The 24,833-nt window shown below is 48.0% G+C and overlaps 1 protein-coding gene across 12 annotated transcripts in view; it reads right to left on the reverse strand.

The window, feature by feature from the left end:
- FRMD4A (FERM domain containing 4A) overlaps positions 1–24,833 on the reverse strand; it is a 612,832-nt gene that overhangs the window by 110,119 nt on the left and 477,880 nt on the right. For all 12 annotated transcript variants that reach the window (XM_045464721.1, XM_045464725.1, XM_045464723.1 and 9 more), the window contains 3 exons: positions 15,543–15,627; positions 3,107–3,163; positions 2,172–2,194 (listed from right to left, as the gene is read on the reverse strand). In XM_045464721.1, coding sequence (XP_045320677.1) covers positions 2,172–2,194; positions 3,107–3,163; positions 15,543–15,627 — 165 coding nt within the window. The remainder of the gene's footprint in view (positions 1–2,171; positions 2,195–3,106; positions 3,164–15,542; positions 15,628–24,833) is intronic.

Raw genomic sequence — 24,833 nt, forward strand, 5'->3', positions numbered from 1 at the left:
TGGCCCTTTACAGAAAATGTTGGCTTACCCCCCCACCTTTTTTTTTTTTTTAACATTTACTTATTTTTGAGAAACAGAGAGAGACAAAGCACAAACAGGGGAGGGGCAGAGAGAGAGGGAGACACAGAATCCAAAGCAGGCTCCAGGCTCTGAGCTGTCAGCACGGAGCCCGACGTGGGGCTCGAACCCACGAACCGCGAGATCATGACCTGAGCTGAAGTCAGATGCTTAACTGACTGAGCCACCCAGGCACCCCAAACTGACCCTTGTTTTAAATCATAAACTAGGTTTTTTGCTTTTGCTGAGATATCGGAATGAGAACGTACACCTCAGGCTTTGTTAGAAAGCTTTAGATATGCACATGGAGACCAAAGAGAAAACAGCGAAGGCTTCACAAACCAGGCCGCATGAACTTGACAAATCTAGACAAGTACAGGTAAGCCACCAACTGAAGTAGTTTAGATCAAATCTGCCAAAGCATGAGAAAACATACAAGTCCCATCATGGAGTAGAGTCAGGATTTGTGTTTCTTTAAAAAAATTTTTTTTAACGTTTATCTATATTTGAGAGAGAGAGAGAGAGAGAGCGAGCAGGGGAGGGGCATAGAGAGGGAGACACAGAATCTGAAGCAGGCTCCAGGCTCTGAGCTGTCAGCACAGAGCCCAGCGCGGGGCTCAAACTCACGGACCGTGAGATCATGACCTGAGCCGAAGGTGGATGGATACTCAACCAACTGAACCACTCAGGCACCCCAGATGTTAGAATCTTCTAATAAAGATTTAAAAACAAAAAAAAAAAGTTTAATGTTTATTTATTTTTGAAAGAGAGAGAGAGACAGAGTGCAAGCAGGGGAGGGGCAAAGAGAGAGGGAGATACAGAATCCGAAGTAGGCTCCAGGCTCTGAGCTGTCAGCACAGAGCCCGACGTGGAGCTCGAACTCACAAACCGTGAGATCATGACCTGAGCCGAAGTCGGACGCTCAACTGACTGGGCCACCCAGGCGCCCCAGTGTTTCTTAATTTTAATACCAATTTTGCTTATTTCCTATTGAGGAGTCAGAATGCTATGCCCAGACACTGTTTTCTTGTACATTTAGACCTTGATTCTAAAATATGGGCTATCCCAGACATCTCTCGGGGAGTTCAAGAAAGCAGAGTGCCTGGAATAATGTCTGTCTTTGAGCAGACAGTCCTGTTGGTGGATGTCTACAACTCCCTACTCTGAGGGCTCCACTAACGATCATGAGAAAATGAGAGGCGATTCAACCACGCTGGTCAATGGGCAAAGCTTCAGGAAATGAACGGCACTGAGAAGCTGGCAGTTCCACAAGTTAATAACCAGCGCACAGTGTCCCCGGTGGTTAAGTGTTTACATTCTCTCCAATGGAATATCTAGCGAGGGAAGAAAAGTAGAAGTGGGGAACCGAGATACTTTCATGAAGGAAATCTCCCTATGGGATAGCATTTTGTCCTTTGGAGGGGCAGGAGACTAAAACGGAGAGAGAGAAAAAATGTCCACATTGCGGGATAATCTAAAGCCCTGTTCACACCAGAGTGGTGACTTCAGGCTCTAGGTTCCACCTGACAAACCTCACTAGTGGCCATGTGTGACAGTGGGTGCTGATCTCTGCTTTAGTGATCTCTAGGCTTTTCATTTAGTACAGAATATCCTCCTTGCTGTTACTATGTTTCCTCTGCCCGATACATCTGTTTCAATTGACAAGTTGAGAGGTGGCCCTCATCATTAATACATACATATATATATATATATATATATATATATATATATATATATACACACACACACACACATATATATGTATATATATATATATTTTTTAATTTTTAAAATAATTTTGTTTAACATTTATTTACTTTTGAGAGAGACAGAGCGTGAGCAGGGGAGGGGCAGAGACAGAGGGAGACACAGAATCCAAAGCAGGCTCCAGGCTCTGAGCTGTCAGCACAGAGCCCGACAGCGGGCTCGAACTCACAAACCGCAAAAGCATGACCTGAGCCGAAGTCAGCCACCCAACCGACTGAGCCATCCAGGCACTCTTCGTTAATATCTAACATAAAAGCACTGCCCTCCTACAAAGTATAGAAAGAATAGTTTCTTTTAATAAAGATTAACAGAGCACAGTAAGAAAACAAATCCTTTTGTAAACTCACCTAGAAAAATCTCCCTTTGCCTCCTGTAGAAGAAAAAATTGAACGTCAATGAAACATTCCTGTACAGTGTTCCAGACTTTTAAATACATTCCACGGTCATGACCACTCCTCTACTGAGTAAGCTCAGCTTACTACTGCTGCTGTCCTATCTGCTATAGGAAGACAATGGGGAAAGGACCATGCATTTGCCACATGAATATGAGACACAAAATTAAACTGTAGAAAGTTATACACAAAGAAAGTGATTCATAACAACAAAATGCAAGTTTCTACCTCTGGACCCTGGTCTACCTTTTTCTGGATTGAGGATTCCGGATCTGAACATGTGTCTGGGTAGAACTGCTTAGTGTCTTATGTTACTTGTTTTGTATTGTGGGCTCTTTCCTGGTCATCCTAAGGAGGGGCCATGGAACCTTCAAGGAATCTTGAATATAACAGTTGTTTAAGAAATCTTTGTGGAAGAAATAAATGAATGCCGTCCTTCTAATTCATCTTGCCAGCGTTACTAAAACTGTCATTGCTGCCGATTTTCATTAATACCTCTTTACCCATAAGTGAAAGGCCTTTCCTTTCCTTGTCTTTCCATAGGATGTGCAATGATTCTCTTGGCAGTTAAATCTTGCTATTTACTGGGCTTTCTCCAGAGTGGGGGAGGGCACTAACTCTGAAGAAAAGGGAGTTACTGAACGATCCTTGTTTCCCCCAGGCTCAAGTGATACACACAATTTTCCTTTGCAGAGAGACCCTGTCTTAAAATTCTGGAATGCCAGAAGCCTCTATTGACTGCCATGGTGTAGCTCCTTCCTATTAGTGTCATAAATAATTAAGATGACAAATAGGTAGTGAATAAGGCAGCCTGCTGGGTGTGCTCAATCTTACTCCCGTCTCTACTGCGTATGGCTCTGGGACAGCCAGATGAGGACAGGACAACTCACCTGTAAAATATAGGAGGCTAATTCAAACACCACTTCACTGTCAACATCGATCAGCTCCTAGACGGACAAACCAAAAAGAAAGGTAAGTTTGGTCCTTTAACAGGATTTCTTTAGGACATCTCCTAAAAAAAGACCCGCTCTCTTTTTTCTCAGCTGTTTCCCAGAATCTCAAACGCTCAGAGAGTATCTCTGTGCCGAATTGCTTGGCCCTAAATGATTCCCGACATTCTATTCACAGCTTTTAGCCAGAGGCAGACCCCAGTGGTCCTGGATCTCCCCAGTCACCTCAAAGCTTTAAATCTTGATGAGAAATTAGGGAAATGTTACACATCTGTGAATCTGATTCATCAGTGGCGTAAGGTTACTTGATAACCAATGGTGATTTCTTGGTGAACTTGACTTTGGGACCAGGAGTAAGGCTTTATGGAAAAGAAAAAAGTCATAATGGGATTGTGACTCTTTAAAGTTAAATAAAAATTAAAAATACAGTTTCCCATTACAATGCCCTCATTGCTTTTATGCACTCAACAGTTCGATGCAGCGGCTGGCTACCATGGGGTCAGAGCAGGTACGGACCACTTTTGTCCTTGTAGAAAGTTCTACTGGCCAGCACTGCCACAGAGTCTAAGTTTAAAAATGGTTTTTTCCTATTACTTCTTCCCCTAAATATTTAATCATGATCTAAGGATATGGTCTTAAAAGCATATAAACCTGTCCTTGGTTTTTGAAAAAAATCTCATATATGTATTTTTCAATATGCATATAGTTCATATCCATTTTCTAAACAGCTTTTTGAGGTGTAACTGATACTCAGAAAAAATTGCACATTTAAGGCACACAATTTGATGACGTTGGACGTATGCAAACGTTGTGACCCCATCACTATGGTCAAGGTAATAAACATCCGTCGTCTCCAAGCCCAGTCCTCTCTGCTTTCACTGAGAACAGAAATCCAGAAATGTCAAGGGACTCTCCCCAAGTCACAAGGCCTTAGCGGCCGTGAGGAGACCAGAAACAATCCCCCAACCTCTTGTCCGGCAAGGGACCTCCCTGAGTGCGTGAGTGCCCCCGAGTCAACAGGGACTCAGGAGGTATCAGCTGGTGCTTGTCAGAATGGCTACCATTAAAAAGACAAGAAATAGCACGTGTTGGAGAGCAGGTGGAGAAGAGGGAACCCTCGTGCACTGGGGGTGGGGGGGTGAGCATAAACTGATACAGCCACTGTGGAAAACAGAATGAAGGTTCCTCAAAAATTTAAAAATAGAACTATCGCAGATCATGTGATCCAGAAATTCCACTTCTGGCGACGGGTCCAAGGGAAATGAAACCAACTCAAAAAGATGTCTGCACGCCTTGTTCGCTGCAGCAGCCAGTTGTAAACATGGACACAGCCTGTGTCCATCAATGGGTGAATGGATAAAGAAAACGTTGTATAAGCACTGGGCATGGTACGTAAGTGATGAACCACTAAGTTCTTCCCTTGACACCAGTGTTACACTATATGTTAACTAACTAGAAATTTATTTTATTTATTTGCTAACTAGAATTTAAATAAAATTTTGAAAACAAAAGTGTGGTGTGTGTGTGTGTGTGTGTGTGTAATGGAATATTACTCAGCCATAAAAAAGAATGAAATCTTACCATTTGTCACAATATAGATAGATCTTGAGGGCATTATGCTAAGTGAGGTAAGTCAGACAGAGAAAGACAAGTACTGAATGATAGTGCTGATACACAGAATGTAAAAGAAAGAAAGAAAATTCAAATTCGTAGATACAGAGAACAGACCGATTGTTGCCGGCGGTGGGGGGGGGGAGGGGGAAGGTGAAAGGGGCCAAAAAGTAAAAGCTTTCAGTTTATAGAATAAATAAATCCTGAGGATATAATGTACAGCATTGTGACTATAGTTATTGTAGATTTGAAGGTTGCTAAGAGGTATAGTTAATGTATATTTGAAGGTTGCTAAGAGAAGCAGATCTTGGAACTTCTCAACACAAGGAAATAAATGTCTATGTGGACGGACGGTAATGTACAAATATCGGGCCTTTATGTTGTACACGTGAAACTAATACAATATTATGTGTCCATTACATTTCGACTAAAAAAAGTAAGGACTCGGTGTCAGCCAACATATTCTTGGAACCACATCTATCACTGAAGTTAGCCAAAACTAGAGTTATTTTTCACTCGAATTATAAACCGAACTCTGATTCATGGATTTTCTAATGAGTTTCTTTTGTGGTCCACAACTGGACCCTGGAATTCAAAACAATGCGCTCGAGCAAGCCTGTATCTTTCGAGGGAGGGATATCATTCGGGCTCTTTCAAAAGGCTTAGTGATTTCAAAGACGGATAATAATATTTGCCACCGAACGACCTTACAAGTGTGGGCTAAGAGAACCAAGGAGACCATATGGAAGGATCGGACACAATAATTCTTTATGCTTAACCAGCTGAGAGAGCTTTACGGCCGCTGTAATTGATATAGACTGTCAGGGTCGGGATACAGAGGAATGTGTGGAATTGCCGTTCTGGGATTACCAGATCCCATCAGAATGTAAATCATTTAACAATGTATAAATGATTTAACAGAAACACTGTCCAGGGTTTCCACAGCGGACCGCTTCCACATGCGCTACGTTCCTTTCCATTCCCACCGACCGACTTCCTGCACGCTCACGGGCGCTGGCCCCCGCACGCTCTGTGTGCTCTCCTGTCAAACATTTACACCCGTGTGGCAGCTAATGGTCGATGGTGGGCTAATCGTTAACATTCGAGGAGAGGCTTATCTAGCGTGCGACTCAAAACCAGCCATCAGGAACAGCCCTTTTAAGTGTGAACACAAGCTTTTAGTTCACGATGTGACTCATCCGCTAAATGAAAATGTACCCATAGGGGGAAGAAGGGGAGAGAAGGCAGAGGAAGGTCTTTCTTTGGCAATCCAGAGGTGCGATCCTTCTGCTCAGGCAGAGAAAATAAACTGAGCGAGACCACAGAGAGGGCGGGCGCAAACCACACGCTCCCCTGGGGTGCAGGGTTTTCCCTAGAAGAGGACGACAGGGGAAAGGAGGAGAGCACCTGCTTCACCTACTACTGAACGACGTGTCCGGCTTTCTCTGATCTTTTGCAGAATGCCCCGGAAAGACAAAACGTGACCGCCCGCAGGTGTGCGCGTGTGTGCTCAGAGCAGGGCTGGGGAGGATGGCCCGCTTCCTCCCACTCCGCGTTGTTTTATCCCAGGTGACTCAGGAGCTCAAAGGAAGAGGCCCGGGGTCATGTATCAGCAGCGTCACGGTTCACGATATTCTCAGAAAGATTTCCATCCGTGGGTCTCCAAGAGTTCCAAGTAAATAGCTCCACGAGAACCCCGGGCGGCAGGTGTGAGGTTCTCCAAAAGTGCTGACAACTGGAGGACCTCTTCACGACCCCCGTGCTCCAAGGGGCTTGGTGGGGGTCTTTACGCAACCCTGGATCTTAACGAAAAGCATTCCTCTGTCGTCGGCCATGACAGAAATTCCAACTTTCGTGTGAGATTAATACGCTCAATGTAACAGAAAACGTGACTAACAACCACATGGTAGGCTGATAAGATTCAAGGGAGGACGATCCATTGCCAGGTCCATCCAGAACAATCTGCAGGGCTCGCCCACCACTACCACCTCTCTCCTCACCACAAAATGGCTGAGGAGTTTGGTTCTTGCCACCCTCCTTAAGATCACTTCTACTCTCACTAGAAAGTTCCAGGTTCTAGTTCCAACCCCCCACCCCCATCAGCTCCGGGACACTGAAGAAATCACTGGATCTCCTCCCGTTTTGTTTTCCTCCGTAGAAGGGGGCTAATGACTTCTTTTCCAATTATTTTACTGAGTTTGGTGAGGAAATGGAGGGTGATTTAGAAACCCTGAGACACACTGCAAATATCCTGTCTATAGGATTTATTGGGGCTCACTGGTGCTTACAATCTGACCCCCACAACGTTGCCTCTGTGCTTCAGCGTTGTTCAGCATTCACGGGAATCTTTAGTAAGACGTATTTTTCTAACGAGAAGAGAACATTATGCAAATGTGTCTCCATGTGTGTGTCTATCACCCAAGTGGTCCCGATGCCACATCCGGCCTCCCTGTGCCTGTGTAAGCACCCCCGCTCATTGCACAACTCATAATGGCTGCATGATGACGCCCCAGGCAAACAGGGGCTGGGGTGCAGGAAGGGACTGACGTGGTCTTGCACAACCGTCTTCCTTAGCCCTTTGCCAGTTTTTCATCAGTCAAGTTCCCTCCTGTTTGGCTAATGACCCACTGGGGTATGGGCCATTCATGCTGGGCCACCGTGCTCTGACTCTGTGGCACAGTGATTCCTTCTGCTTCTGGCCCGTATCGTGACCCCGGGGAGTCTCTCTTAGAGGTCACGAGAACCACCAAGATGGTGAGCCAGAGTGAAATTTGTCTCTAGAATTGAAAACGAAAAGTCCCTCTCTGTCCTTCTTTCCTTCCACCCCCTGTCATAGGAACACACACACGACACCTACCATCATCAAGTGAAAAGACAAGGAAGGGCTGGGATTCTGTAAGTCTGAGACTAATACTTATGTTGCTTCCTTTGTCCTGTGGGGCCTGACTGCGGGCTTTGTTTCTCTCATCTTCAGACAAGACGATACGATCTGTTCATTAGCAAAGCTCTTTGAAGATCTTGGATAAAGACCACTTACTTCAATTTCAACAAGAGTGATGGTGTTTAGCCCTACATAGCAAAGGCACCCCAAGGATGATTATTTAAATTTTAATAATTTGTGAAGCTCCCAGACCTATGTGGCCAGCTCAGAGAAGAAGGCAGGGCAAGACCGGCAGCCCACATAAAGCAGGAATTTTAAGTTTCTTTAGACACGATCCGCTCTCAGTGGGTACATGTAGGCATCAGACTTGACCATTTCACAGGAGCTATGCAAATCCTTGCTCCCTGGGATTGGAAAGTAACTGATGAAAAACAATTTACTGAGCATTGTGTATGTGCCTAGTTTAGTGACAGTCATGGAAGGTGACCATAAAAACTCACTCTGAAGAATGCTCGTGCCAATTTGTCCTCCAGCCCAAAGAGTCCCACTGCAGCCCACCTGTAGATACAGATGATGGGTTGCTTCTTTGGCGATCACTGGCGGACAAGATAAGGGTTGAGAACAAGCACTTTGGCGTGACAATCATATTTAAGAGTGGATAGTCAATCCCGTATTATCAATCGGAATCCTTCTTTTTTAAAAATTAAAAAAGACGCTGACATTTTGTATCCTAGCACTTGTGGCTGGCAAGACTTTCAAAAATTATTGTGGTGATGACCTCTTGACAGCAATTTCCCTTCAGCAGTGGAGAGAAGGCAGGATTCTATCCTGCAGCCTGAAGGCAGGGCAAAAGCTGAGATCAGAATCCACAGTCACCCCATCACTCCCATTGGGTATGACAAGTCCACTGTCTCCCATGGGGCTGGTCGATGGGCCTCTTCGGTTTGGCAGAGGAAGCCACATCCAAAGAGAGAGAAGACTGGAAAGAAAGCTTGGCAGGAGAGCTCTGCTTTCCTGCGTGATTTTCCACACAACATCAAGGTAGACTTCCCATGGGAGTTTTCCACAAAAAAAGGCACGCATTTGTAAGTGAGTTTTATCTATCCCCTGGTCATCAATTTCCTTTCCATCATCTACCTGTAATCGTGGCGACTTAAAACACATGAGAAATGCTGTTGAAGCACGTGGCTATGTGGGGTGTCAGTGACCCCCACTCTGTACCTCCTCCTGTTCCCCTTAAAGTTCACAATTAGAACCCTGCTCTCTCATGACCATATTTTAATCCTCTGCTACTTGGATTGATTCTGACTGTATTTTCCTGCTATTTTTGTAGAAAATAGGGGGACCGTAAAGTGCAAAGCAAAAGGAAGTGAGAGAGAAACCCACAGCGTCAGGCCGTCAGCCTCCCGGTGAAGAAAGAGTGGAAGGCAGGAAGGTGGGGCTCCTCATTTGGGGAAAATGACAAAGAGAACAAAACAAAACAAAACACCTTGCCTCACTTTTCTGCTATTAAAGAGATCAGAGGTTTGTTCTCTGGAGAAGACGCACAGGAAGCTGCAATGAGGTCCACCCAAAGTGCCAGGATTAGAAGGGAATCTGTACCCCAACTGGAGGTGTTTTCTCCCCGATCCTGGAGGTGGGGGACACACGCAGGCAGGAAGTGGAGGACCAGACAGGAAGTAGAGACCAGACAGGAAGTAGAGGATGAGCACTCAGACAGGAAGTGGGAAGATTCTCCCCTGGAGAGAATAAGGAGCCACGAGACAGGTCATCCAAACGCTGCCATTCAGGCTTCCTACTCAAAGAACCAGTCTGCCACTGGATCGCTCCACAGGGACATCCACCAGCAGACCACCTCCACCTGGGTGCCTCACTCTTACCTACAGATGGACGGACCACAACCAACAGTCAACTGAAGAAAGTCTCCAATATGAAAGACAGAGACCAAAATAAATACACGGGGGGGGGGGTCAGGGGGGGGGGAAGAGCTAAAAAGAAACAGAAACGTCACAGAATATGCATAATTGACGTTGAAACAAAAGGAGTTCAAAAATACTAAAGGATAATATAATTAAAATATATATATACATAAAGATCAGATAATATGAAGTCTTAGAAATTAGAAACATAGTATCAAAAGTTAAAAAGCCAATAGAGGCTCAAGATAATACTGATCAAATCTTCTAGAAAGTAGAATAAAAAGACAGAGATGGAAAATAAGAGCTGCAAGGTATCAAAGCAGGAGGCTTTGCCCAGCATCTGATTAGCAAGAGTTCCACAAGGAGAGCACAGAGAAAAGAGGAGACACCATCAAAAAAATAATACAGAAAAATCTCCCAGAATTAAAGAATACCAGTCTCCAGACTAAAAGTGCCCATCGAATACACAGCATTGTGGATTTACAAGGACCCATTTCAGGGCATAACATCCTAAAATTTCGGAGGAAGAGGAATAAAGAGGCAATCCTAAAAGATACCATCGGTGATGGTGGGAGAGGGAGAGGGTCCACATACAACGTATAGCACAGCAGACTTCCCCAGAGCAAACTCTGAAGCAACACCTTTGATATTCTGAGAGATGTGTTCATTTCCATATCCACTCAAACTATCAGTCAGATATAGCAGTAGAAGAGAGACTTTCTCAGATACGCAAGGACCCGAACACTGTACTTCCTATATGCACTTTCCCTGGATTTACTGGAGGATGTTCTCCAGTGAAACAGTGGCATAAAAGAAAACACAGGAAGACTTGGAATCCAGGAAACAGAGGACCCACTCCAGAGCTGAGTGGCGAACAGACAGGATGGGTAAGGGGGTCCTGTGCTGGGGGCTGTGGATGAGGCCAGGTCCAGACTGGAGTCAGAGGATGGAAGGTGACAGGGAGGTCCCAGGAAGCAACAGCAAAAATGCAACTCAAGAGAGGAATGGATGAATCACCCGAAGCACTTGGAAATTAATGTGGGCATGCATCGGGAATCCGGAGGAGCTCTTGGGAAAAAAAATGATGGGTACATAGAAACTAAACAAGTAACAGCAAGGCAGTTATTACCTTTAGGTAAGACACGTGGTTGTCTAAAAAAGGGAATCACAACCATAGAATGCTACCTGGATTAGTCATAATAATGTAATGCTAACGGCTGTAGCTTTTACCCAGAACTGTGCTTACCGCCATTTTGGGAAAATGGGGAATGAGAAAGTGTGGGTGGTTGTATATGACACCTTAATCTTCACCTGTCCCAATTGGAATTCAATAAATCCAAAATGGATAAATCAAGGAATAATGCCTCGTGCCAACTTACTTAGACATAGGCAAAAAAACAGAAGGAACGGCTAAAATTGTTGAAGGTGGTGGGCTTTTTTTCATCATAAGTCTCTTATTTAAAGCCATTCAAAGCCAGTAGGTTGGGCGTCCGACTTCAGCTCAGGTCATGATCTCACAGTTTGTGGGTTCGAGCCCCGCGTTGGGGCTCTGCGCTGACAGCTCAGAGACTGCAGCCTGCTTCAGATTCTGTGTCTCCCCCTCTCTCTGCCCCTCCCCTGCTTGTGCTCTGTCTCTGTCTCTCAAAAATAAATAAACGTTAAAAAAAATTTTAAAGCCACTTGACTTTAATTTTTTTTAACATTTTTTATTTCTTGAGAGACAGAGACAGAATGAGAGTGGGGGAGGGGCAGAGAGAGAGAGAGAGAGAGAGAGAGAGAGAGGACAGAATCCAAGGCAGGCTCCAGGTTTATTTATCTGAACAATTGAGATTTCTGGTACCCTGCAGGGATCATTCCCTAAGACACAGGGAGGGAGGTAATACCAATCTTGCTCTGGGTGAACCGAAGCCCCCGTCTATCAGCATCGCACTATGTCTATCAGCATCTGGCACCGCCCTCCGGGCTCCTCCAGGCCTCCAAAGTGCCGGAGGCGGCATCGAGGGGCACACAGGAACTCTCAGCCAAGATGAACAACCCGCGTCTGGGTTCAAGTGAACAGTGCCACCACAGCGGGAGCTAGCTCATCACGTGCCTGGCCCAGTGCTGACCAACTACACTCCAGCTTCGTCTCACTTTGGCTTCCCAACAAGGGGGTGGGTCGGGGCCTTTAATGTCCTTGTTCAACCGAAGAGGAGAATTCAGCCTGGGGACGCCACAGAAGGCACGCACGTTCACTGCATTCACTGCGGGGCACAGCTAGGACGGGAACCCAGGCGTGCGGGGCTCCAGATCGCAACTCCCAGTGACACTCTGTGCGGGGCCTTCCCCCCACGTTTGCATAGTTACAAGTGTGCAAAACTGGCCGTCCTGTCTGTTCCACCACTTCTGGTCCTTGGTCCTTGAGTAAGTCGCTTAACCTCCCGGACATCAGTTTTCTTTCTCTGGAAAGCTAAAGATTCTGGGTCTATCTCACCCAGGAGGCTCACATAAGATGATACGTGTGAACATTTCAAATAAGCCTGAAGTGGGGGCGCCTGGGTGGCGCAGTCGGTTAAGCGTCCGACTTCAGCCAGGTCACGATCTCGCGGTCGGTGAGTTCGAGCCCCGCGTCGGGCTCTGGGCTGATGGCTCAGAGCCTGGAGCCTGTTTCCGATTCTGTGTCTCCCTCTCTCTCTGCCCCTCCCCCGTTCATGCTCTGTCTCTCTCTGTCCCCCCAAAAAAAATAAATAAACGTTGAAAAAAAAAAAATTAAAAAAAAAATCAAATAAATAAGCCCGAAGTGCCAATTTCTGCAAACGAAAATATTATTTCTGATGGACGGGAGGGAGACAGGTGGTCTTGTGACCCTACTTGGTCTCTGACAGAAACTTCAGGGAAGCCAGGCTCCAGTCCAGATCCTGAGAAGAGACAGCTGGGGTTCTGGATGGCAGAGAGCCGCCCAGGCGATAGGCTGGGGGACGCTGCGGGTGCCTTGGCCCCAAACGTGGCTGCACTGTTACCCCCACCTGAAGAACCTGGGGATTTGGTCTCCCGTTCTATTTTCCATTGATCCCAGAGTCTTCGAGCAGCATGGTATTCATAAGCACTGCAGCCTTCCGCTCCAGCTAAGCATCTGTATCTGGACTGAATCGAACACCTCCGAGAGAGAAACTTGCTCACCTTTACCCAGGTGTCTGTACAAGCACGGTCTGGGGCCAATTTTCCCGCCGGGTGGAACCGAGGACATCAGTTCCGGGGACTGGTGCTTCCAGACATTCACTGCCCCAGGGTGCCACCTGGTGGACGATGCTCAACTTTGTATTCCTGAACTTTCTCCGAGGGCCTTCCCGTTCATTAAACAAAAACCCTCAGAGACTCTCTCAGTCTGTAAGCTACCTGAGGCCGGTATTATTATTTCCACGCCTTAATGAGAAAACGGGCTTAGAGAAAGGAAGGAATTTGCAAGTTCCTGGACCTGCGGTTACTGTCTTTTTCCTCCATTCAGCGAAACCCCCAAATACTGTAGTCCGAGCGGTCTGGGCTTGAGCCAGTTTAAGTCCTGGCTCAGCAACTGTCACCAAGTGAGGTCCTTTCACACGACTGAATTTGATCCTTACCAGGCCCTCCATCACTGTGGACACCTGCATTTAGAGGGACTATTCTGTGCAATGAACGTGCTGACGTATTTCTAGAAGAAAAACGGATGGCTGATATACCAATCCAACTTGTGTGTGTGTGTGCGTGTGTCTGTGTGTGTGTGTTTTAATGTTCGGCGAGTTGTTGCAATCCCCCCAGATAGGGTTTGGTTAGACATGAAAACACAGGCGGTAGGATCTCCTCAGACTTCTCTGAGGACGGCCATTGAGCACTTTACGATGAGTGCACTTAGCTTTGAAGTTCTCTGTGGCTGCCAGGGCATTCTCCACTCTCGGGAGAGCCTGCCCTCTGGGGCTCAGGGCAGCCCAGCGGTTGGGCCCCACGATCTGGAGTCAGGCTGCCAGCTTCGGGCCCCCCAGCCAATGTTGCCATTTGGCAGATACGCGACCTCGGGCGAATCTCCTAACTTCCCTGTGCCTTGCCTTCCTCACAGGGAAAACCTGGCTAGAAAGTAGTATTCGCCTCAAAGAGTTGTGAAGGTTCAGCCGCACGACTTACAGAAAGCCCTCAGCACCCAGCATGCCACGGTGCGATATTCTTAAATATCAGCTTTCTCTGTGGTGGTTAACGAGCTGGCCTGAGGTGGTGCCCTGAAGGCTTCCTTCATGAGCACCAGTGTGGGTGTTCAAATACGTTCTCCCAGGAGAGGCTCTCAAGGTGTTCTGCAAGCCTCCTTCCCGAGGGAGGGGGTGTGTGCTAGAAATGTGTGTGGGCATTTTGGGTTATCCAATGAAAGGAAAACACTACAAGCATGTGAACTTGATGCAGGGCGAGGGACTGTCCTACCCAATTAAGAACTGTCCCCTGACTGGCGCCTGGGTGGCTCAGTTGGTTAAGAATCCGACTTCGGCTCAGGTCATGATCTCATGGTTCGTGGGTTCGAGCCCTGCATTGGGCTCCATGCTGACAGCTCGGAGCCTGGAGCCCGCTTCGGATTCTGTGTCTCCCCCTCTCTCTCTGCCCCTCCCCCGCTCATGCTCTGTCTCTCTCAAGAACAAATAAACTTAAAAAAAAATTAGAAAACAATATTACAAAGAAAGAACTGTCCCTTGAACAGCCATGTTTCTAAAGAAGATGTACAAATGGTCAACAAGCATCTGAAAAGATGCGCAGCATCTTTAGGGAATCATTAGGGAAATGCAAATCAAAATCACAATGAGATACTGGCTAACACCCAGCAGGGTGGCTATTATTAAAACCCCCCCCACAAAATAACAAGTGTTGGTGAGGAAGTGGAGAAACTGGGACCTTTATGCACCGTCGGTGGGAGTACAAATATGGTGCCGTCACTGTGGAAAACAATATGGCAGCTCCTCAAAAAATGAAACGTACAATGACCATGTGGACCCAGCAGTTCCACTTTTGGGTACACACCCGAAAAAACTAAAAGCAGGGACTTGAAGAGATATTTACAGGCCCGTGTTCACAGCAGCATTAAACACAATAGCCCAAAGGTGTAAGCAACCCAAGTGTCCATTGACGGATGAATGGATGAACAATATGTGGTCTATACGTACAACGGAATATTATTCAGCCTTAGACAGAAAGGGAATTCTGACCTGGACTATAACGTGGATAAACCTTGAGGTCCTACTGCTGTGTGAAATGCACCAGTCACAGAAGAACAAACACTATAGGATCCTCTTATGTGATGTCCCTAGAGTAGTCCAATTCATAGAGACAGAAAGTAGGATGGTGATGGCCAGGGGCTGGGGGGATGGGTAGATCAGGGAGTGAGCGTTTAGTGGCGACGGCGTTTCAGTTTTGCAAGATGCAAAGAGTTCTGGAGACGGATGGAGGCGATGGTTGCACGGCACTGTAAGTGGACTTAATATCACTGAACTGCATGCTTACCAGTAATTACAATGATAAATTCTATGTGTATTTTAGCATCCTTAAAAAAAAAAATCTGTCCAGCCTAAAGTGCCAATTGATGCAAATTGCATCACTGAGAGACGTTGCCAGAACATCTAAAAATGGTCAATATGCATGCATTTGGTTATAAGCAGCCCACTCATCCTTCGGAGACCGATCCGCGTGGACCCTGTGCATCTGCCCTCCCCGTCCACGTCTCCCCTTTGTCTCAGTTGCCAGGTTGAGGGACGAAGGCACACCTCCAAGGAGCCAAAGAGTGACAAGATCCGGACGAGTCCCGTTATTAAACAGATAGTATTACTTTCATGACGTTCTTATTTATTTATACTAATTCACTTATAAATGACGTCTACTAATCAATACAATCACATCGGGGCGGCGACTTGGGATTGCCAGCTCCAAACGCTACTCTCAGATTTCAGGGGAAAGCTGAATGGGAAGAAAAAGTTCTTACCTTGTAGATACAGGACTTAGCATTCAGGAAGAAGAGCTCAATGGTGGCATTATCCTTTAGGTACGAGATGCTTTCTATGTAGAACCTGAAAGACAAGACTGCAAGTGAACCACAGAAGCAGCAACTGAGATCGACTGTTTTCTGAGCTACAGGATTGGATGTGAGGACCAGAACTCCCAATCCCTATGGAAAAGAAAAAGGTGTGATCAGTTTTCCCATGGTTCCTTTCTGAAAGAAAGCAGAGTGTTTCAAGCCCCCTTCTAGTACCTTAGGACAGCTGTCTGCCAACCTTCACCATGGTTCAAGGACCTGGGACAGCCATCAGCTTCCGAGAGTACGGATTAAATCTGACCACCTACTTTCTTTTTCCTGACCCGCCTTCCAATTTTTTAAATAATATTGTTTGTTTTCAGGGCACCTGGGTGGCTCAGTCAGTTGAGCATCTGACTCTTGATTTCGGTTCAGGTCACGATCCCAGGGTCATGGGACTGAGCTCTGCATCGGGCTCCACGCTGAGCATGGAATCTGCTTATAACTCTCTCTCTCTCCCTCTACCCGCCTGCCCCTCTCCTCTCCGTGCGATCTCTCTCTCTCTCTAAAATAATTTTTAAAAATCAATTAAAAAATATTATTTGTTTTCAACGTATTTTTTTTTGTGCTAATCACTGTTGAGTTGGATTTCTTAAAGATAATTTCTTCTGCTCAGTTGAAGAAGGGGGGCCCTACTTCTCTCTGAAATGGTTACACTATGTTTCCCCAAAGGCGGTGAGGTGTGGTTTGATTTCTGTGTATCCCGAGAGCTGAGGCAAGGGTTGGGAACACTCTGATGTTAATGCACATTAAGCCAAATGAGATTGAATTTTTATCCAGATGAAGCTTATAGATTTTTTTCACGATGAAACATGCTGGAATTATTTATACATTTACTACACCTTTACACATCGACTTTGGAGTGCATTAAATTACTTAATTAGATAAGGCACTTGTATTTGTCTCAGGACCAGCTGCGTGCAGGGAATAGCTGTTGTGGTCACGGAGGCGGGGGACAGAATGCAGAGCCTTGCAGGGGAACAGGACCCGCGTGGGGGTGACCGCTCCTGTGGGGCACTGGATCCTTGCCTCCTGGAAACAGGGGCTACCCCGAGATGGCAGAAGGCAAAAGGAGAAGACAAGTGCTATGTTCGAGAACAGCGTTACAATGTGATGGAAAGAAACCTGGGGAGGAAATCAAGAGACCAGTGACCTGGGCCCAGCACTGTAGGATTTAGGGCAGATCCCATAATCTCTCTGGGCTTCTGCGTTCCAGACTGTGATGGAAGACAGCAGGACCCAGTCAGTGGTTCTCCACCCAAGAAGTCTACCGCGGTCAGATGCTGGAAACTCCTCCAGATTCCCACAACAGCCAAAAGCACAAACCAACACCGTACGAGGCAAACAAAACCCATCCCTAGGCAAGGACGAGCCCACAGCCCACCAGTTGGCAACCTCTTGTCTGTGGACTAATAATGCCTACTACCGTTTTTCCAACACGTGCAGAGATTGCCATGATTAACACCAGGCCGATCACTTTGGTTTGTGAGTGATTCCAGAGTAACTTCTGATATTAGCGGATACGTTCAATCAGTATTAATACGATGATCACCAAGTGAGAGTCTATAAAATGTTTGGAGAGGACAGTATGGCCCCCATTCTTGCAAAGCCTGGGAATGAGTAGGCTGGAGGGTTTCTACCACCTGCTCTCTCCCTGAAAGAAAAAAAAAAGAAGAAGAAGAGGAAAAAAAAGAAAAAAAAAAAAAAAAAAAAGAAAGCACCTTGCCTCCTGCTTTTGGAGCAGGTATTTGAGGTCATGGAGGTCTCGGCAAAGGGTCTGCTGCGGCCTGGGAGGAGGGCAAACTTTTGCTTCTCCACTAGCAGAGACTTGAAATGAAGCAGCAAACTCTAAGTCTTTCTTAATTTTATTTTATTTTATTTTATTTTATTTTATTTTATTTTATTTTATTTTATTTTATTTTATTTTATTTTAATTTATTTTTATTTCAGAGAGAGAGCACATGTGTGCAAGCAGGGGAGAGGGGCAGAGGGAGAGACAGACAGAATCCCAAGCAGGCTCCACACTGAGCACAGAGCCCGATGTGGGGGCTCGATCCCACGACCCCCGGATCATGACCGGAGCCGACATCAAGAGTCTGGGCGTTCAACTGATTGAGCCACTCAGGCGTCCCACAAACTCTATGTCTTAAAGCAAAATAAGTTAAATTTGATTTAATAAAAAAAAAAAAAATCCACATTTGTTGTGAAGGGTCAACAGCAAAATTAGAAGAAAGGAAGGAAGGAAGGAAGGAAGGAAAGGGAGAGGGGAGGAAGGGAGGGAGGCCAATTTGCAGGCATGGCACGTTACAGAAGAATCTTGTTTTGTTCAAGCTACCCACTCTCACCCCAGAAAGCACTGCCCTCCACACCCCAACCCACCCCTGCTCCCTTCTGCCCTCACTCCAGAACACCTTGTTTTCAGGGACTCCGCAGACGCCCTCGGGGAAGGGCTCCACCTCTGCTCATGGTGCTGCTGTAGGCCGTACTTTTCTGTTCCCTCGGGCGTCTTCTTTCTAGGCTACTACTGCCTCCTGGAGAGCCAGGCCCCAGTCCCACTCGTTTTTTTTTTTTTTTTTTTTTTTTTTTTTTTGCATCTCCGGCACTAATACAGCGCCTGGCACACACACAGGGGCTTAGTAAGTAAGTGTGGGCCAAAGACCCTGCTTTCAAGTTCACTTCTCCCCACTCGCAGATGAGTGGAGTTTCCAGGACGGGACAGTGAGCTGGGCAATGAACAATGAAGGCCCTCAGAAATAACCAATTCCTGGGAGTCTGGAAATCCACCCCCCACCCCCAGGGGGCACTGACATTCCACCCCAGGCCTTGCCCCTCTGCCCTTTGCTCACTGACACCATGGGAAGTTGTACAAGCAAGCTGCTGATCACCTTGAATCTTAAAGTCAGAACAGCAGCAGAAGTTTCTTGAGTCTGACAGTGAGTGACCTTAGACCTGCCGTAATAATTGTGAGTCTAAATCGATGGGGTCTGAAAGAACGTAATTTCCGACAAAATGCCTTATGTCTTTATTGCTTTTGTTTTACTTCTTGAGAACTAAGGAGTGAAGACATTCACTAACTGCCCCCCCCAACCCCGACAATTTTCTCCTCAAGAGTGTATGAGAAAAACACAACGCTCCCCCCCGACCCACCCCGCTCTCTCTAGCAACGGAAAGTGGAGAGGAGAGGGCCAATCCTGTTCTCTGCGACAGCATTCGTTTGTGCCGAGTTCTCCGCTGTCTGGCTGTACAAGGGGCAGGAAGGCAGAGGAAATAACGATATACTCTGAGATGAGGAAAATAAACCACCTCCTCTTGACAGAAACTGGAAAGCAGCTTCCTGTTAACCTTTATCACCGAGAAACAGCCTGGAAAGCACTGTGAGCCCCGGGCCTGTCATATTATTATTCCGTAACCCTGGATATTCGACTCATCCTGAACTTGCCATCTGTGCTAGGGAAGCCTTGCGAGTCAAAATGCCCAGAGGAAAACAGACCTCGGACATCTCAATCCAGGCTCAGGGCAAACTGCGGGAGCACAGGGAGAAGAAACTTCTGGGGAAGCAGGAAACACTGATGGTTTGGGATTTTTTTTTTTTTTTTTTTTAAACCAGTTGTGTTTCTTTTGATTTTCAGGAGAGATCCTCCTTTCTGGCAGTAGGTGGCGATGTTGCATTTCTTTAACTACCAGTGCGGGGAATTGTTGGGGGGGGGGGGGTGTTTCCTTCAAGACTTGGTTCACAAAGAAAATTCCGGGTCTCTGGGTAAACCTAGGGAACTGAAGGCTTCCTTATAGATTTGACAGGGTCTCCGCAGACAATTCCAAGCCTGGCTCTGTATTAACCATAGGTTTTTGGTGCTCAGACTTCTGGGACCTTGGTGGCTCTGGAGGGACAGCCCCTCCCGGGGTTGACCGGTTCCTAGAGATGCGAGCTCACCTTTCAGACCAATCCGCGCTCACACACCCTTCCTGCTCCTCTGTGGGGTGCTCACACCCCAGGGCACTAAGCTCCTGCCCTAATCACCCCAGGGCCAGGGCCAGACAACTCTGGACAGCCCCCAGGCCCCAAAGCCCACTGAAATTATTCCAAGTAGCCAGTGCTAAACCTGCTTACCCTGCCTCACCCATTCCTTCCTGGAGAAACCACAAAACAAAGGCTCTTGCCACCCCCACCCCCCCACTCCCCCTGCCTCCTGACCAGCGCTGGCTCTCCCTGTGCGGCCCTGCAGTCCTGTCTGGTGTGGCCTGCTCCCCCCTCTTGGGAACTGTGAACAGCAAACTATCTTTCCAATGGCCGTCTTCCTTCCTCCACCCCTGATGTGCCGGCCTCACTGTATCTGAGTAATAATAAAACTTACACATGAAAACGTGTTCTTCAGCACATTTAGCAGTACTGAATCTTAGGTCTTTTTTTTTGAGTCAAAGGGCCAACCTTTGATGAGTCTGTTCCCCGAATTCCGTAAGCAACGTCACACCCAACCTGGCCCAGAAGATGCCGACCTGAGCTGTTTCATCGGAGGGTCTGAACTAGGATAAATGTGTGCTATGCTATTCTGTGTTTGGGCACACACAATAATCAAGAGGTTCTGAAGCCTTGGGGAGTCTTGTCCCCTTTAACATGTGGACGCCTCAGACCGTGGCGGCTTGAATGGGGTCCAACCACAGGATCTCAGTCAGGTTTCCTCCTCTGCCCGCCCCATCCCCAGCTCCTCCTCTTCCCTCTCACATCCTCCCTTTGGCACTTGGGAATCACCGAATATTTACAGCAAGTGTTAGTTAAATGGACCACTGATTTCATTTCCTGACACACACACAAATGTCACATTTGGAATGCTGACTTTTAGTAGCAAAAAGGAGCGATCACAATGAAAAGGATAATTGATACTGTTGTGAGTTTCTGGGGCCAAATATCTCTGATATTTAGGATCTGAACAGGTCTAAAATCTCAACTGGGGCGGGGAGGGGGGGGGCGCTTCCTTAAAGACCTGATCTAGCAAGTTCTGCTTAGCAGGCACCTCATTTTAGATCCATACCATCATTGTTACTATGGTGACAAGAAACAGGAGTTGCTTGTCTCAACCAGCCAGGAAAGACACCAACCATCAGGCCATAAACTTGGCTGTAAAATCCCCTCTCCCAGATTCAAGCTTCCTGGGACCGTCTCTCTCTCTCTCTCTCTCTCTCTCTCTCTCTCTCTCTCTCTCTCTCTCGTGCTCAGTTCAGTTTATTGTTTGTGAAACTCGGTTTGAGGAGACAAACCTAATCTCGGTTTATTTTCCTACAAACAGCGTGGGTGATCGGAGTTGCAGGGACGCTAGGGTGAAGAATACACAATTAAAAAAAAAACAGCCCAGACACGGAGTAATCATTCTGAGCACAAACGTGTTCCCACAAAAATACAGGGAGATTTCCTTGGGTGTGTAGGGATATTTTTCCTATAACTTTTCTTGGCCTATTTCTTAAGCTTGCCTGGTGAATACGGTCAGAGGCTCATTGTTCTCAAATCTGCGGAGCTTGTCTCATGGTCCTAACCACTGGTCTGTAGTTGAATGTTGAATATGACATTGTTGACATTGTTGAATGACGGCAACATGATAACGGGAGGCCAGGAAAATTCTGAGTAGGGAGTCAGATGAGAATTCTGGAAAGATATTCAGTGGTAATGCATACGAGACCGGAAGGGGCCGCCACCAGGAGAGGTTTAGTGGTGGGTATGAGACCTATTTAAGACACAGAAGTGAGAGGAATTTGTGAATAAAGGAAGGCAAGGACGCCGGTGAGAGTGAGGAGTTTCCCGCCGGGTGTTGGTGAAGCCAATTACACAGACGAGGAGGTGCCATGGAAACAGGAGTGAGTTTGGGGTCACACAGATGAAGACGTCATCGATTCAGGCAGAGGAGCACCCATGGAATCTGGGGCCTAGACACCTCCCAGTGACCATGGCGGTGGGAGCCACCAGCCGAGAAGCCAGTGGACGTGGAGACAGCAGACAAGGGCAGACCCATCCTTCCGGACCTTTGCTGTGGACAGGAGTGGAAGTAAGGGGGCCGTAGCTGACGGAGGATGCAAGTCAGGGAGGGTATTTTGTCAGGGGAAAGAGTCAAGGTCATGGGCACATGCGGACCTGCCGGCCTCGGATGCTGGGATAAGGGTCCGTCTTCCTCCGAGGGGGTGCGCGTGCGGGAGCGTGTCCGCAGTGGGTGAGGAAGGAGGCCGCAAAGATGGCGGATACAAGTAAGTAAGGGAGCAGGAAGTCGACGAAGCTCCCTTGGCCCGGCTTTTGTTTCCTCCACAAAATCACAGGCCAAGTCGCCTTCTTGGAGCCAAGGGGTGAGGGGGAGCTTCTGGTTTGGAGTCTGTGGCAAGAAGAAAAGCCATAGAGCGCAACGTAGAGGGCCCTGCGCAGGCACAAGTGACAGAAACAGTGCCGGTCTGTGTGAGGCTGGTCACAAGCAATCTTGCACCAACTTGCAGTTGTGTGGTCCCCCTCCCCAGACCACACTCAGCAGCTCAGGGGTAGAGATAAAAGACACATGGGACTGAACCGATCCCCCCCCCCCCCCACTTTGTGCATGTGCACACGAGGGCGTGCATGCGTGTGTGTGTGTGTGTGCACGAGACCAGCAGCAAAGGGAGGTCCCGGACGAGGGAGAGGTTGCAGTGGTGCATAACAGGGTTTGGGCTGAACTGGCAGGGATGAGGACAGGCAGGGCGGCGAGGGCCTGGGCATGTGGGGAAATTGCTGTGCAGGTGCACGAGGGGAGGGGCTAGTCTGCTTCGCTCATCACTCTACCCTCAGCTCCTAAGACAGCGCCCACGACAGCGTAAGTGCCGGGTGGGCATCCGTGCCCCAGTAACTGAACCCACTGCCAACGGTCGGCGTGCGGCACGGCGTCCCCAAGGGGGGAAGCTCACTCCCTCTCCGCAGCTGGAATGAGAGTGGGTTTTGGCCCTCCTGGCCCCACAGCGATGCGGCTCAGGGTGCCACTGGGACTGTGGCGTCCTCTTTACAGGGGAGGAAAGAGCACAGTGCAGGACAGAACGCCTTCCCCCGGGAGCTCGCCGTGGTGAGCAAATGGCAGGAGTTTCTCAAGCGGGACGAAGGGCACACATCTCAGCTTCGGCAAACTCCTGTTTTACCGGCTACGATGCCCCTTCCTCCGTCAATGTGGAGATTCCAGCCCACCACCAACCCGCTACTGGCCGACGTCTTCCCGTCACCCTGCCACGGACACTCGGGAGTTCAGCAGGGCTAGATCCGCAATGTCAGGGCTGCTCTCTGCGCCCTCTCACCCAGCGGGGGTGCGTCCAGCTCGGACGCCATCTGTGCAGATGGAACCTGGTTCCGAAGCCCCAGCCAAGTGTGGAACGCGAGGTGGACCAAGGTCATTGATCCTGACCCCGGGGCCTGTGGCTCTGATAGACTCTCTGATAAGCAATCACGGAGTTGCTTCTCCCGTGTGGAGAGAGAGGCAGCGTGGTGTGTGTGTGTGGGGGGGGGGAGGGCCCCAGGTTTGGAGTCAGACCTAAGTGCACAGAGCTGATAACTGACCAGCCATGTTGGGAGGGAGAATCAGCACGTTGAACCCTACCTCCCCGTCTTTAGGAGTAATAACACTCATGGGCTGTGAAGATGCACCGTCATCCAGAATAACGCATAGGTGTTTAATAATGGACACTTCTCCTCCCTCTGACCTTTTTCCTTCTTAGGTAATTATTAAGGCTCAGAAGCCCCGGTGATCAGCACTCCTGGCGATCTGACGGAGGAGGACAAGGGTCGAGGTCCTTTCTAGGCTAAATCGCGGGTCAATGAAGGCGGATTCTTAGTCCTCTGTCCTGCCATTCTGAGACCCTATAGCAGCAGGATACCAGCTTCAGGCCCTGCCAGGAGGACATGCTCAGAGGATGAAGCAGAATTCTCTGAGTTCAAATTCACGTTATTTAATCCATTTGGGTCTCAGTTTTCACAATCGGTTGAACGGAGGTGATAATTCCGCCCTTTCTCTCACAGATGTTTTAAATATGCATTACAGCAAAAGAACATATAATTGCCAAATAATAAGCCATGCTGGGATGGCGGCCCAAACTGAGATCCCCAGTGGTGCAGGGTTAATATTTCCACTGGATGAATTCCTAAATCTTGGCTTACTTTTCCGTGGTCTTTTATTGGGTGCTTTTATTTTTTTTCCAAGAAGGCTGACGGAAGACGTATTCTAGAGATGTAATCAATAGATGTTTAAACAAAAGGAGAAAGGCCAGGAGTGGCTGGAGAGATCGCTCGCAGGCAGGCACGCGTACTGACATGTACTGACGGCTGGGGCTCCAGCGGGCGCACTCTTGTTGAGAAAGGTCAGTGCGCGCACACAGGGAAATCGCCCAGCTGGACATGAGCCCCTTTATGGACTCCGGCATAGTCCAAGGTCTGAGTCTTTTATGAGGATAATTTTTCATATCACTCCTTTGGAGAAGATAGCCTGTGGGCACCCCTGGAAAGGCACCGAGTCCTAAGCTGGGAATCCTTCCCAGGCATCCAAGTATAAATGCGCAATTCACCTGCAGGAGGGAACCCCGCCTCCTCTCTTGGAGGAAACAGACTGTTGGTGTTTTGCTGCTATGTTGCTGAGCTAGCGGAAAAGTGGGGCCTCCGGATAGCGGGGTCTGGGAGCCAGGATCTTCTGGGACTGGTGCCAAGGTGACAGCCACCCCGGGAGGTGGCTGCAATAGTTCGAGCGACAGGCAATGGGGAACTGAGTTTGGGTAATAAAGAGGAGAGGACAGGACGGGGGACGGAAGCAGCAGCGGGGGATTAACGCACAGAAGAATTTGAGGAACAGGAAAGACTTCAAGGTTAAAGCCTATAGGACTGAATGGAAGACGAGGTCACAGCCGCGAGGCACCACGGAAGGCCTGGGGAGGTCAAGATGATGAGTTTGGCTTTGGACCTGCTGAGTTTGAAGCCCTCGGGTGGCCAAGAAGTACCTGGACATAGACAGCGGAGGCTCTCCACAAAAAGCAGCTTTTGTGCTGAGCCGTAGAAGGAGCTCAGCCTGCGGGCAGCATTCTGCTCGGGGTCTGCCCCTAAATGGGGACTTGGAGAGCTTTTTCCCGGGAGTGTTCTGCCAGGTGCCTGCTGCGGTCAAGTAGGAAAATGGGTCCGTTCTTGGTTCTCGGTAGGGTCAGCACGGAATCTAGCTCCGTGGCTCTCCT

The sequence above is a fragment of the Leopardus geoffroyi genome, chromosome B4, assembly GCF_018350155.1.
Source record: "Leopardus geoffroyi isolate Oge1 chromosome B4, O.geoffroyi_Oge1_pat1.0, whole genome shotgun sequence".
NCBI lineage: Eukaryota > Metazoa > Chordata > Mammalia > Carnivora > Felidae > Leopardus > Leopardus geoffroyi.